The sequence below is a fragment of the Macrosteles quadrilineatus genome, unplaced genomic scaffold (genome assembly GCF_028750875.1).
Source record: "Macrosteles quadrilineatus isolate MER2022 unplaced genomic scaffold, UCM_ALF_1.0 Scaffold_36__1_contigs__length_1205136, whole genome shotgun sequence".
Taxonomy (NCBI): Eukaryota; Metazoa; Arthropoda; class Insecta; order Hemiptera; family Cicadellidae; genus Macrosteles; species Macrosteles quadrilineatus.
Window position 1 is genome coordinate 632,578 of NW_026542629.1, and position 16,273 is coordinate 648,850.

Sequence of the window (16,273 nt, forward strand, 5' to 3'; positions counted from 1 at the left end):
CAACGCGTGGTGCAGAAAGTATTTGGACGATCTCAGATGTGTGAACGTTTTCGTCAATATCATCATTTTCTGGCCACGCATATTTGTTTCCCCTTCTCTCCAGAAACTTGACGCAAAGGGAATCGTCCTGAATGCGTTTAATTTGCCCGGGGCAAAACTCTTGTTTGCCGTCAATATTATATGGGACGACAACCCAGGAGTTAACATTGAGCTCCTTCAGATCATCTTCAGTTATCCCTTCAGGGCTCTTAGGGTCGTCCTCGTCCAAGTCCTCGTCATCTTCTGCTTCCCTCCCTTGGTCCAAACTCAATCTTTTCTTCACGCCTTTCTTCTTCTCTTCCCTGGCTAGTCTTCTCAGTTCTTTTTCCCTTTCCTTCTCCGCTTTCTGATCTTCTCGTTTTTGCATGTACTCCTTAAAGCCTATGCCAGAGATGGTACAGGGCATAACATCCCCACTTTTCCTTTTTTTTTGTCCACTAGGTGGGGTCGGGAAAATCAAACATCTTTTAAATGGCGAAGGAAGATTTGGACTAGGGATTGGGATATTTGATTCTATGGTAGGAGTGAGAGGAAACAATTGGCTGGGACTAAATGTTGAAGGAGATGGAAGAGTTGTCATTAGGTTTGAATTGCCTGATTGAGAGGTGGAGGGTTCTTGGGGAGGATTTGATGGTGTATAACTTCCAGCAGTAGGAGTGTGTAACAATTGATATACTCTATTGCCTCCCTAATTATCATTTATTGAAGTTGGCCACTTCAAAAGATGAATTAACACCTTTTTGAGTTGATGAGCGCGCAATCAGCTCAAATAAAAATTAGAGGATCATTTCAAACAATTACTCCAAACCCAACCAGACAATAGCCATTGTATCAGTTCACCAGCTCAACTGATAAGGATGTTTCTACTGATAAGAGAGTAGCCTGGGGCAGAGCGGTCCAAACCTTGAAGAAGACCAGTTGTACCTGTCTGAAGATTCTTCATGTTGTCTTCATGAAGATTGAAGAATATTCACCCTCGCACTTTATGTGGATTTTAACCATTTATTTTTAAATGGATGAGGGTTTTTGTGAGCCCTTCACACCATACTTGGAGGATCTACTGTGACAGCCTACAGGACTTGCCTACTGTGATTACCATTATCTTCACACCTATCTGGACCTCATTGACCCCGTGACCTGTGTGCTATCTACTTGTGTGAGACAAATCGGTCTAGACCGGAATTCCCTTGATACCTACCTTGTGCGGTGGACTTGGTGAGTGACACATTTACCTATTATTTATTGCCTGGACTTAACAAGGACTTATTGGAGGACAGCTCAAGACCTTGGACTATTCACGCCTGCCCGGATTAATCTTTTAGGTTAAATGGGGCCCCGGTCATTGAGTTTTCATGTATTTGTAATTTAGCTAGTAAGATTTTGGTTAGTGTTTGTTATTGTATTTATATGTCTTTGAAACTGTGCATTTAGGTGAGCTATTGAATGCTTTGAGCTTCAGAAGGGAGACTATCTGATCTAGAATTATATTCTGTTTCTTATCCAGCCATTTGAGCACACCTCAGAGGGAAAGATATTACATTGATTGCAATACTGTATTCACAAATCAATTGATTTATCTATTTATTTATTTGTATAGTTGCTAGTGATTGTCAGTTGCTCTTGATTGCCTTAATTTCAAAGGATTAGATCCTTGGTTGCATGGGAATGTAAATCATAAATTATTGTTCTATTGACCTTGTGTATTATCATATTTGGTATAATAAATTCTCTAGCATGGCCATGTACACAAGCGTTGTTGTGTTCCTGTGTACTGTCTAGTTTAAAAATTTATTGTTGTATGTTGGTTTAATTATTGATTGGTTGATTACTTTTGACACTTAAAAGGATTTTGAACTTAGTAAACTACCCAAAAGTTCTTGGTTAGTAGTAAACTATATAGCCTGAGTTATCTAGTCATATCATCAACTGATAAGGGGTATGTGAGTTCTATGCTAAACTGGGTAACCATTTACTACTGCTGATTATAAGTGAACTTGCTGATAATAGTATTATTGTTGTTGTCATTTTGGAGTAATAATTGGTTTGAATTTGGTAAGCTATTAGCCGCCCAGCTGATTGTTTCTTTTTATTATCTCATCCAAAATATCATCCCATGAGTACAGGAGAACTTCCTTGTTGGACCCTGTTTAAATTCTACTCTACAGCACGGTGGCGCCCATAATAAACACTAAGAACATTCAGTTTGGATTATTTAGTAAGGTGTAAGCTTTGAGTTGGACCACCCCTTCTCCCTGAGAAAGCTGAGGCAAATTTGGGAAAGGTTACGAAAGGTTACAAATGGCGCCCAACGTGGGGCCTTGAGTAGTAAAAAGGAAGCTTATACCTGGTTTAATATTATCTGGTTTACTCTTATATGAACTTTAGTTATTCTCTCTTAAATTTGGTGGCAACAATCAACATGTCTGCGCACAACATGAGAAAAGTTGAGGTTGCGTATGAATTGAAAATTCGGGGACTTTCAGCCGATGGTTCTGCTGGGGATCTGCGTAAAAGACTGTCAAAGGCAATGGCTAACAATGTACCTGTGGATGATGCTATAGTCAATTCCTTGGACCCAGATGAAGAACTTCAATGTTGCAAAGATATATTCGAAGATGTACATAGTCTTGTTTCTGAATATGAGGGTGACTTCAATGACACTGAGTACCAACGTATTTCCACCAGGCTTTGGCACTTGTATCCACGCATTGGGCGTATACCAATAGTTACAACTGACTCTGGAGATTCAAAAGAAGATACTAGGGGAAAATTGCTGGAAGAGACTAAGAAATTAATGGATTCTTTTCTTGTAGATCCCAAGTCCAAACAAATTTCAAACCTTGATAAGGTATCGAAAGAGAATCTAGCGGGATCTTCGTCCAAACCACAAGCTGTTCCTGCCCCATTGACTTTGTCAGACGGCACAATTGGAGATGTAGATGGCAACAAATCTTCATTACCGAAACATAACTTGGTTGAATCACGAAGCTACCAGAGAGTTGAGTCACTTAGCCCATTTGTGTCTAAATCCGTTCCCGTGTACAAGTGGGGTTTGAAATTCGATAACCAAGCCAAACAAACTGTTGGAGCATTCCTAGAGCGTGTGGAAGAGCTTTCTAGAGCTAGAGGTGTCACTCATAAGGAATTATTTGAGTCGGCTGTGGATCTCTTTTCAGGTCAAGCTCTCATTTGGTATAGGTCAGTTCAGTCTAGAGTCAACTCTTGGGAAGAATTGAAGCGGGAGATGAAGATTGTCTTCCAGGCACCTGATTACAATTTCCGGCTAATGCAAGAGATCTTTAGTCGTACTCAAGGAGAAAATGAAAGCATTGATCTTTATATTGCAGCAATGGAAGGTTTATATAGTAGACTGTCTGAGAAGGTGCCAGAGGCCACTAGATTAGCACAGATTTATCACAATCTGCACCCTCAGCTCCATGATAGACTGGCGTTATGTGACATCCAAACATTAGAAGACCTACGGTGCATGGGAAGGAAGGTGGAAGCTAGCCGACTTCGAGCATCAGTACCAAGACAGCATCCAAGAAGTGCAGTGACCTTAGAGCCTGATTTGGCTTATGAAGAAGGAACCCATCGTAGAGGACCTTGTTCATCAGGGAAAGTTTTTAGTTTAAACCAACAATCCTTACAGAGAACGGGAAGACCTCAAGACAGACCATGTTGGAATTGTGGAGAGTCAGGACATATGTTTAGGTTTTGTAAGGAGCCTATGAAGAGATTTTGTTATGGCTGTGGCAATCCTGACAAGACCAAGAGAGATTGTAACAAATGTAGCCCTCCAAAAAACTTGTAAACTTGGGAGCCAGCACTAATGTTCAGGTTGACTCCCAATATTCTCAACCAGCTATAAAACTTAGCTACTTGTTCCAGTCTGACAAAAATGACAATCGGCTATATCTTGATGTTAGAGTTTTTGGCAGGAAAATGAGAGCTCTTCTGGATTCAGGAGCTACTCATACAGTCTTAGGTAAAGATGGCCTTTGGGTGATGGATAAATTTCCAGCCAAACTGAGAACGACACCAACCCGATTTGTTGAGCTCGCTGATGGAAAACAAAAACATTTGGTTAGCGGATATATACAGTTGCCAATTACCCTGGAAGGTCGGACAAGAAGCTTGCCCGTAATAGTTGTTCCGAGTCTTCAACAATCGCTTATTCTAGGCATTGATTTCTGGAATAAAATGCAAATCATTCCTTATGTTCATACTAAGACATGGGAGTTTGCACCTGATGTGAGAATTAGTGAGATGAGCACTCTTCCTGAACCAGAGGGAATTCTTTCAGAGGATCATCTTAGTGAAACACAGAAGGCTGAACTTCAAAAATTTCTTTCTGGCCAGTTTAAAGAAGAAGGCGATCAGAAGACCCTGGGACGAACTACATTAGTGGAGCATGTCATTGATACCGGAGATACTCAACCGATCAAACAGAGATACTACCCCATGTCACCAGCTTTGTTGAAGACTGTTCATGAGGAACTGGACAAGATGTTGGCCTTAGGAGTTGTTTCACCCTCAAAAAGTGCTTGGTCAAGTCCAATAGTGATGGTTGATAAACCAGATGGCACAAAAAGATTTTGTGTGAATTTCAGGAAGGTGAATGATGTGACAAAACGAGACGCCTATCCCTTGCCTCAGGTGACCACAATATTAGACCGTCTCAGAGATGCCAGATTTCTAACTACACTAGACGTTAAGTCTGCATATTGGCAGATTCCCTTATCGCCAGGAAGCAAGGACAAAACTGCTTTCACGGTTCCAGGTCGTGGATTGTTTGAGTTCAACACCATGCCGTTTGGGCTTCACAATGCCCCAGCAACCTGGCAACGGTTCATCGATTCTGTTCTGGGTGCGGATCTTGAACAACATGTCTTTGTATATCTTGATGACATTATTATCGTAACGCAGACTTTTGAAGATCATCTAGAGGTGTTGAGGAAGGTTATCCAGCGTCTTCAAGCCGCAAATGTGACCCTTAATAAGGAAAAATGCCACTTTTGTCGGAGCGAGCTACGCTATCTGGGTTATGTGGTAGATGTTAGAGGACTTCGGGTTGACCCTGAAAAGGTGGAGGCAATTACCAGGATACCAATTCCAACTAGTCAAAAGTCAGTCCGTCAATTTTGTGGTACTGCATCGTGGTATCGCAGGTTCATTCCCAATTTTGCCAGTCGACTGTACCCTTTATCGTCCCTTCTCAAGAGAAGCAATAAATTCGTGTGGACAGAAGAGGCTCAAAAATCTTTTGATGATATACGGAGCTGTCTTGTTAAGGCGCCCATCCTTAGCTGTCCTGACTTCAGCAGACCTTTTACAATCTCGTGTGATGCCTCTGGAGTTGGTCTTGGAGCTGTTTTGAGTCAGACAGATGAACAAGGGGAACATGTGATCGCCTATGCCTCACGCACATTAGCAAGGGCGGAACAGAAATTTTCTGCAACTGAGCGGGAGTGTTTGGCCGTGATCTGGGCCGTTGAGCGGTTTAGACCGTATGTAGAGGGCACTCACTTTACAATTGTGACAGACCACTATAGCTTATTATGGTTGCACAATCTGAAGGACCCCCAGGGTAGGTTAGCACGTTGGGCCCTGCGTCTACAACCCTACAGCTTCAATTTGATTCACAGGAAGGGTAAGGAGCATGTTGTGCCTGATATGCTGTCTAGGTCCCTGGAAATGGACGAAAATCCAGTAATGGTAGCCAGAATTGATGGAACTGAGGATAAATGGTATACGAAGATGATTCAACAAGTTACGGAACATAGTGACAAATACCCTTCATGGCGAGTCGATGGAAATGTGTTGTGGAAATTGGTCCCTGTTTGCTCAAGATTGGGTGATGGAAGTTCTGAGTGGAAGAAAGTGGTTCCAAAAGGAGAGCGTTCTGAAATCATCCGGATGTGTCATGACGTACCGACTGCGGGTCATATGGGCTCTTTCAAAACCTGTTCTAGAGTTAAACTGCAATATTATTGGCCCAAGATGCAGGAGGATATTGCAAGGTATGTCTCCCGTTGCAAGATTTGTCAAACGACTAAAAGTGACCAACAAAAACCCACTGGATTCATGGGAGCTCGTCGTGGTGTTTCAGAACCTTGGAAGATGATAGCCTCAGATTTAATTGGGCCCCTGCCAAGATCTACTTCTGGGTACAAATACATTTTGGTAGTGACAGACACCTTCAGCAAATTCACCTTATTGTTTCCTCTACGAGCAGCAACAAGTTCACTAGTAGCAAAACATTTAGAACAAGATGTCTTCTTGATATTTGGAATTCCAGCATACCTCGTTTGTGATAACGGATCTGAGTTTACTGGAAGGGCTCTAAAGATGCTGGCTAATGAATATAAAGTCAAGATTTTGTATAATGCCAGTCGACATCCTCAAGCAAATCCTGCCGAGAGAGTAAACAAAACTATTGGAAATATGCTACGAGCTTTTGTAGGCGATAACCACCGGCTATGGGATAGAGAGCTTCCCAAGATTGCTTTTGCTCTCAGAACAGCCAAACATGAGACTACTAACTACTCACCGGTCTTCTTGAATTTCGGAAGAGAGTTGCTTCTTAGAACAGAACCTGCTGAGTCCATTAAAGATGGTCAAGAAGTAGAAGAATCTGAAGATTACGGCTGCAAGATGAAAGGACTGAAGACACTGTACCAGGAAGTTCAACAGAGGTTGGATGACGCTTACAGCAAAAATTGTGCGAGATATAATCTTAGAAGACGACATTTGGAATTCAAGGAGAATGATCAAGTCCTCAAGCGAAACTTTCCAGTATCTGATGCTGCAAACCATTTCTGTGGAAAGTTGGCACCCAAGTTCACTGGTCCATATATTGTGGCAAAAAGGATCTCTCCTATAATTTATCAACTGAAGAAAGAAGATGGCACTCTGATCGGAAATTGGCACATCTCTGACCTCAAACGTTACATCGCATAAGAAAATTTGGGAAATTTTCTAAAGGAGGAGGAGTATTTGTAACAATTGATATACTCTATTGCCTCCCTAATTATCATTTATTGAAGTTGGCCACTTCAAAAGATGAATTAACACCTTTTTGAGTTGATGAGCGCGCAATCAGCTCAAATAAAAATTAGAGGATCATTTCAAACAATTACTCCAAACCCAACCAGACAATAGCCATTGTATCAGTTCACCAGCTCAACTGATAAGGATGTTTCTACTGATAAGAGAGTAGCCTGGGGCAGAGCGGTCCAAACCTTGAAGAAGACCAGTTGTACCTGTCTGAAGATTCTTCATGTTGTCTTCATGAAGATTGAAGAATATTCACCCTCGCACTTTATGTGGATTTTAACCATTTATTTTTAAATGGATGAGGGTTTTTGTGAGCCCTTCACACCATACTTGGAGGATCTACTGTGACAGCCTACAGGACTTGCCTACTGTGATTACCATTATCTTCACACCTATCTGGACCTCATTGACCCCGTGACCTGTGTGCTATCTACTTGTGTGAGACAAATCGGTCTAGACCGGAATTCCCTTGATACCTACCTTGTGCGGTGGACTTGGTGAGTGACACATTTACCTATTATTTATTGCCTGGACTTAACAAGGACTTATTGGAGGACAGCTCAAGACCTTGGACTATTCACGCCTGCCCGGATTAATCTTTTAGGTTAAATGGGGCCCCGGTCATTGAGTTTTCATGTATTTGTAATTTAGCTAGTAAGATTTTGGTTAGTGTTTGTTATTGTATTTATATGTCTTTGAAACTGTGCATTTAGGTGAGCTATTGAATGCTTTGAGCTTCAGAAGGGAGACTATCTGATCTAGAATTATATTCTGTTTCTTATCCAGCCATTTGAGCACACCTCAGAGGGAAAGATATTACATTGATTGCAATACTGTATTCACAAATCAATTGATTTATCTATTTATTTATTTGTATAGTTGCTAGTGATTGTCAGTTGCTCTTGATTGCCTTAATTTCAAAGGATTAGATCCTTGGTTGCATGGGAATGTAAATCATAAATTATTGTTCTATTGACCTTGTGTATTATCATATTTGGTATAATAAATTCTCTAGCATGGCCATGTACACAAGCGTTGTTGTGTTCCTGTGTACTGTCTAGTTTAAAAATTTATTGTTGTATGTTGGTTTAATTATTGATTGGTTGATTACTTTTGACACTTAAAAGGATTTTGAACTTAGTAAACTACCCAAAAGTTCTTGGTTAGTAGTAAACTATATAGCCTGAGTTATCTAGTCATATCATCAACTGATAAGGGGTATGTGAGTTCTATGCTAAACTGGGTAACCATTTACTACTGCTGATTATAAGTGAACTTGCTGATAATAGTATTATTGTTGTTGTCATTTTGGAGTAATAATTGGTTTGAATTTGGTAAGCTATTAGCCGCCCAGCTGATTGTTTCTTTTTATTATCTCATCCAAAATATCATCCCATGAGTACAGGAGAACTTCCTTGTTGGACCCTGTTTAAATTCTACTCTACAACACGGTGGCGCCCATAATAAACACTAAGAACATTCAGTTTGGATTATTTAGTAAGGTGTAAGCTTTGAGTTGGACCACCCCTTCTCCCTGAGAAAGCTGAGGCAAATTTGGGAAAGGTTACGAAAGGTTACAAGTGTTTGAAGGACGAAGCACAGCGGATGATGAAGGGGCAGAAGAAAGAGATGGCGAAGCTGAGGATGAAGCGGCGTTAGAAGCAGCCACAGAACTCTCTTGGGTCTTCTGAACAGGGGAAGTAATGAACGTGGTGTTGTTTTGGTTGATTTCCATCACACAGTCGTCGATTTCAAAGTTGAAGAATGACGGGTCAATTTCAACTATTTCCCCTTCTTCAGTCACCTCTGCCACCACTACATTCCTTTCTTCATTGACTTCTCGTTCCAGCTGAAAATAAATAAAAGGCATATCTTAGGTGCCTATAGAATATTTTAACGAATGCAGACTATTATGCACATGTTTGGGAACTTACAGTGGGGGTATTAGGTACTCAGCTTTAATGGGTTATTTAGTTAGGTACTCTGTACTTGCATTTCATATTATTGCAAAATAACTATTTAGGGGCAAACGAACTTTTAAATATCTACTATCAAAACATTTAAAGCCCTCAACATAAAAGTTTGGGAAGTAATAATAACTTATTACCTCATCAAACGAAAATGATTCCTCAATATTCGTGCCTGCCACCATCACATTGTCTTCTCCTTGGAGTTCTCGTTCCAGCTGAAAATAAACAAAACTGCATATAGAATTATTAGTTCTATGGATGCAGACTATAATTCTTGGATCTTACATTTGCGATATATTTCACACTTAATGATTAACTTAGTATAACAGATAAACTATTAGCCTATCACAACAACAAAACAATTCATATATTTCAACTTAAGCCTTCTTCAAGAACGAAATCAAATATTTGTTATAACTTTAGTATCAGATTGTTTTTGGGTTTTGTAAAAATCAAAAATACATTATGTATAATGAAGTAAAAACAATAACTATTGTTAGAAAGAAAGTAAAAATGTATACTATCTCAAATTTAGACCAGATGGTGTTTTAGAAAATTCCCTCTCGCATGAATGGTCAAATTAGTTATTCTGTACAGGTTTGGTACAGTAAGATAATTTATTAATACATTTATTTCAATGTAAAATAACTTATTTTGGACATAAAGCTTTTTAATTATCTGTTCGACAAATTTTATGGCGTGGAAAGTAAGAGCAGTTTATTACCTCATCCAGCGGAAGTGGATCATCAATGGTCGACGATCTTGGAGACCCTGGGAGAGCCGGAGGAACCGCTTCGTTCTTACGTCGGGGATGTTGTCTGGAGATTTCTTCCTCGATGGCTGCTACGTCTCCTTTAACCCCTTGCCACAGCGCATGAAGGGATTCGTCCCGGAGGAGGACGTCGCCTTGATTAAACATTCGGATTTTTTCCAACCCGATCTTTGTTTCTATGTACTGCAAACAGTTCCTAAGGTCTCGTCGTCGACCATGGAGGAATTCGATATTTTGTTTCTTTTCCGGTCGTTTAGTCAAGTTTTGGAAGTGGACGCAGTCTGGGTCAAGGGTCTTCAGTCCAGTTGCTTCAAATCCACTTTGGATAGTCTTCTTGGACAGACACTTTTCGATGACTGTCTTCAACAGTGGTGCAAAGTCTTCTTTCTTCATTTTTCGACCATTTTCCCGGAACCTAAATCCATCCACTCCTTTTTTCCACCCCGCTTTCAGTGGCCGAAAAACCGAAACATCCATCGGTTGTAGAAGATGGGTGGAGTTCGGATAGAGCGCCACAACCTCGATGCCGTTGTTGCTGCAAAAGTTGGAAAGATGCAGACTCAGGTGAGAGCTGTGGCCATCAATGAAGAGGACGACCGGGAGAGGTATGTCTGATTTTACTAGCCACGGGTGGAACACGTTTGTTATGTATTCATAGAAGGTAGCACAGGTCATCCACCCACTCTCGCTCTTCGATATGGCCCACTCGTCTGGAAAGGTGTGGCCGATCACCGCAGGAATTCTCTCATACGAGTAGACCACCATCGGTGGAGCCAGGTCCCCAGCTGCGTTTCCAGTCATGAGTACGGTGATGCATTCCTTTTCATCGTTTCCAGAGACAGTGAAGACAGCCTTCTCCCCTTTCTTGGCAAGAACTGTCCTGCCTTTGGGACATAGAAAGAAGGCCGTCTCATCTGCATTAAATATCCTTCCTGGATTTTCAAAAATACTGATGAGGTTTTTGCCTTCAAAATACTCTCTAACCTCTCGGAACCATTGTCGGATTTTATCCTCTGAAACATTAGCCCTGGCTGTTGTTAGGCCCTGTGCCACTCTTTCAGTAATGGTCGGGTGTCTCTTCAGGAACAACCCGTACCATTTGTCCCCAGGAATATTATTTGTGAAGGGGTTTTCCCGGTTGGTCTCACTTATGATACGAGCCACGCTTTCAATGAGTTGTTCCTTCGTTAGTGGGAACCCCATCTTTCCGATCTGGAGGACCCACTGTACTATTGCCTCCTCTTCATCAGGAGTTAGCACAGAAGGCCTGCCAATGATGGCCTCCTCTTTGGTTCTGCCCCTTATTTTATCATGCAGGGTGCTTTTGGGGATGCCAAACTGCTTAGCAGCTGCAAAGATGCTGCTTAACTGCGTCCAAAGCTACGTTTAATTCATCTTGTGTGTAGCGACGTCGCACGTGCGGTCGGTTTGGTGCTGGCATGATGCTGAAAAACAAACGAAATACTGCAAAAAGCTATAAGCCAAAAGGGACAAAAAGAAACAAAATGTCACAGAATGTATGCATAGGTTGGAACATCCACAATTATATCGAATAGGCCGGCGTAAGGCCCTGTTTTTGTGTAGTGGCAACTTACTTAATTATGATTTTTTTAGCAAATTTGATATAGCGGTTTCATCCAAGATCATAAAATTTTATTTATAACGGTTGAAATGTTTGTTTCCTTTAAAAATATCGACAAAATTAGATAAAAATGACCATCAGAACACACAGTCCGAACTCATGCCACGCAAAATCGTCATAATTGTTTTCAACACCATAACAACTTAATTATAGGGTTTATGCATAAATTCTAATTGGTAATTAATAAAAAAATCATAGAATGTGATTAACGGTAATATGTTTGTTTCCTTATAAAATTACGACAAATTTAACTAAAAAGACCATCAAAACAAATAGTCCGGACCTCGGCCGTACAAAAACCGCCAACATTGTTTGGAGAATTTACAGTTTAAAACAACTTAATTATGTGTTTTATGCGGAAATTCTAACTGGGAATTTTATTATATAATAATAAAAAGTTATTAATATGATTTTTTCTTTAAAGAATGACCTCAAAATTTAATAAAAAGTCCATAAAAACGCATAGTTAAGTCATAGGCCGTCCATGATCGTCAATTTGTTACAAGGATTTTACAGTGTATAACATCTTAATCATGGGTTGTTTTGCGTAAATTTCAAAGGGTAATTTCATACAAAATCATGAAATAGTGATTAATAGGTTTGTTTTCTCAAGAAAAGTCACAAATTTAAATAAAAAGGCCTTCTGAACACATATTCCGAAATTAGGACGGCCGTTAGTCCTAAGTCCGGACACCGCTTCCGATATTTGGCAAAACGTATATTTTAAGCTTCCTAAGTTCGGAAGCCTTATAAATTATTTAAGTACGTTAAAAAACACTCTTATTATAGTCTTAAGTCAAGATTATATATCTATTTAGCCTATAAAACATTTGTGACACTAATATACTTAATTAAAATTATTCTAACCCTTATCAAACTTACCTGAATCCTTAGTTCAAGCGCTAGCACAGACGTCAACTCCCGCCAAACTGTCAACTTGCCGATCAACCACGGCCAACTAAATTACGTTTTTCAGTGACGTATGACAAAGAGTATGTTTTCAAAAACCAAATAGGCCTACCACAGAATACGTTGTTGGATTTTGTTTTGCTTTTTTTTTACTCAGACGCTTATTATTTTAGTTTAAAATCGCCGCTTCCGATGTTTGGTAGGCTTCCGACGATTGGTAGGTTTACCTTACATATTGTATATCTGATTTTACTCTCATGGCGTCGTGTGTGGTTTTGTCTGTTTAGTATCAAATGTAAACAACTGACAGCTGTTTCCACTCCACAAACCTTCCACCCCTATTAGTATTAGTCGCCACTAGAACTTGGACTCGCCCATACCACAAATAAAAATCAACAAAACTGACACTTAATATTAATTATTTAACTTAGGAATCTCTCCGACAAAAACTTATTGCATTTTTGGGTTCAGCGTAAAAAATACTGTAAGTAGACATATAAAAATTACATAATATCCCAGTGTATGATAACCCAACCTAACATAACCGCCGCAACGTGCTGTATAAGGGTGTTCTCCGGATAATACCAAACTACCATCATTTTTAAGTAGGCCTACCATTCATTTAAATTTTCTAACTTAGCTCTACAAACCATTGTAACTTATTTTCATTTGTTCTAACTTAATGAAGTTTGATGTTAAAAACCTATTTTTTAATTGGAATCATCGGCATATACGGTAACTTAGGCTAGGTAAAGCTGATCGTTGTTCTTATAAGACAGAACCATAAGTCATCCTTGAGATATAGCCATAAAAAGCAAAGGTCCTAATAAATTATCCCTGTGGGACACCATATTTTACTAAGTTCCAGGTCTGAAGATATTTGTTAATTTTTTATTCGGTGACAAATGTTTTAAGTTACTTCTATGCTTACATCCTGATATCTATTTATGATAAATGTAACTTAACTTGAACCAATTTAGATAGGCCTACACCTAAAATTACATTACAGTAACCTTATATTTTTGAAATGCCAATAAGTTATTCTTTAATTGTTCTAGCCTATTCAAATTAGATGATTAACACTGTAATGATCTTGAGAAGTCCATAAATATGCCACTTGTATGTCCCCTTGCCAACTGACTCTAACTTATAACTTATTAAGTTACCAAAAACTTAACTTAACTAAGTAACTGATTCTGAAAGAAACTGAAGCACTTATAACAGACCTTCCTGGCCTGAAATTGTGCTTCAAGTCACCAAATAGGCGTTATGTTGATCTGGATATGATGGGATTAAGTTTTAATACAGGCCTAAGCTTAGTATAGTTTTAGTTAATATGCTAGCATATAGTGATGTGGGCCGGGTAAATACCCAGTGGGTAGGTAAATATAAATTGGGTATTTACCTGGGTATTTACCCCAGGCCCGGGTAAATACCCAAAAACTGGGTATTTATCATTTGTATTAAAGTTAGAGAAGATTGAGATTTTTTTTGCAATTATTACCTTGTAAAGATAGCAAAATGATAATAAAATGTGTTAAACAAAATTTAATATGGTCACTACTAGCATTTTACTTCTCGGTATGATCACCATAAATACCCAGGTCTGAGCATAAAGCATAATCGGCATAAATACCCTTGTGGCATGGTTGCACTGGTCCTGACTACTTATGATTTTTTAATTTCTATGATAGATAGATGAATTTATTTTATTTAAAGTGAAGAAAAATAATTTGTAAAATAATAATTATTATTTAGAAAGACAGGAAAATTTAACCTAGTAGTGGCCTATGTGTAAACAACTTAAGAAAATAATTAAAATTCAAACTGTAGGATGGCAGGATTTAATAATATTTTTGTTCTAGATCTTTTGTTGGTATCAAAATAAAAATAAAACTAATTTCATAAACTTGTGATACAACAAATTTGAATCTATAGCTCAATAAATCTTTCAAAAATATATCAAAGTTAGACCAAAAAACAGGAGATAAATTTTTTAGTAGGTTTATCCAAATATATTATTGTTCCCAACTAAGCGGTAACACAGAAGAGTTTAATGTAGACTCCCTCTTATCCAGACACCTTTTAACTGGAAAATTTTTACCAGCCCATTGGTTTAACCTGACTAGATTGGCAAGAAGTGAGCGGTACTGAAACGACTGTTCTCGTGGGAAAGATTTGAGACCAGTGATCACGTATCTAAATACAATGCTCTCCTAAATTAAAGTCGAATAGGACAGTACCGGTACACGGTTTCCGTTTTAACAAGTTTTTGGGGACGTCGGTTTAACCAGAAAAACCGTTATCTGGACTAGCCTCGGTCCCGAGGAGTCTGGATAAGAGGGAGTCTACTGTACTTTCAGTATTCTGCCATTCTGCCTATATCAATCAGGCCTTGGGTCTGTCTAGCCTTCCAAGCCATTTAACAAAATACAAATTTTGTTAACTATCATAATTTAATAACAGTAGAAGTAGGTTTAGGTTCACTATTTTTTGATGAGGTGTTGTCTTGATTTCATAAAAAAAGTGCTAAATCTTTAAATAAAAGGTACTAGCAAAGCTTCAAGTTACTGTAAAAGGTGTTATAGACTATCCTAATTTATCATGTAATGATAACAATAACATATTTAGGGGTGGATAAAATGAATTTCAATTGATTTCATAAATACCCAAAATACCCGGGTATTTATGGATTTTGGGTATTTACCCGGGTAAATACCCAGGGTATTTACCCTGAGTTTTAAATACCTGGGTATTTTACATCACTACTAGCATATAGTTTTTAAGGTTATTTAGTATTAGTAGCCTATAGAAACTATTTACCAAAATATTTTTGAAACAGAAGGAAGCAGAGCCGAGAAACATTTTCAGGATAATCTTTTTTATGGATTGGAATTATCTTGGCTAAGTTATTTAAAGTTGTGCCCAAACAAGCCAGAAATAAAGGAATTAAGTTTATTCAGGTGGCATAAAACTTTGGCTAAATGTGGGCTTGCTCCCTTTAATTAATTAATACTGTAGTAGACACTTCGTCATTTAGGCCTAAAGCCTTTGGGACAAGCTAGGCCTAGGCCTACTAGCCCATAAGTTTATGATTACTTACCTCGCCTTGCAGGAGAAGAGTTAGGACCCCAAATTATAAACGCCCCAATGCCTAATGCAAACAACGTAAGTCCAGATAACACACAAATTTGATCTTTATCCATGATAGAAAATGTTTGTCCAAGATTTTCATATGAAAACATAAAATATATTGAAATCCGAAATGTCCGTCAGAAAGATCACCTACACATCATTGGCTCATCATTGTTTTGATTTGGATTTAATTTTTAACCTAAAACATAAACCAAACCAATCCGTTATCTTTCCGTCTGTTCTGTTGTAGTCACCAGTGTTGCCAAAAAGCGGGTAATTACCCGAAAAGCGGGTAATTTAGTTACCTGGGGGTAATGCTGCGGGTAATGGCAAATAGGCGGGTAAAAAGCGGGTAAATGACAACTGATCAAATATTATTTGTTTTTCGTATTATTACTTTTATATTTCACTAAAAGAAAAATATTTCCCTGTTTTTTTCATTAAAGTAATTTTATAGACTTTTTATTGTTGTACACTACTTCTCTTAACCTTCATCAGTTTGGTTCAGTTCTCACTCAGTCACTAGTAGGCTACAGCGTTCAGTCGGTTCGGTTCGGTTCAGTTTCAGTAAGTACGGTTGTTTGTAGTCTTTTCTTTTGGAATGGAGTGGAAAAACTTTTGGTTGCCTGGCCTTAATTTAATGCCTGATACCATGGTGGAACTAGTCTCTAGTCTACTTCTAAAGAGGATGAAAAACATAAAACAGGGGAATAATAATATTGATTGGTTATAATAACTATATTTTCT

General features: G+C 38.8%; 1 protein-coding gene across 4 annotated transcripts in view; it reads right to left on the minus strand.

Moving 5' to 3' along the window:
- The window catches only part of LOC129005824 (ubiquitin carboxyl-terminal hydrolase 30 homolog), a 62,411-nt gene extending 46,706 nt beyond the window's left edge, over positions 1-15,705 (minus strand). For all 4 annotated transcript variants that reach the window (XM_054434836.1, XM_054434835.1, XM_054434833.1 and 1 more), the window contains exon 1: positions 15,495-15,705. In XM_054434836.1, coding sequence (XP_054290811.1) covers positions 15,495-15,636 — 142 coding nt within the window. In that variant the 5' untranslated portion in view covers positions 15,637-15,705. The remainder of the gene's footprint in view (positions 1-15,494) is intronic.
- Between the last annotated feature and the right edge of the window lie 568 nt (positions 15,706-16,273).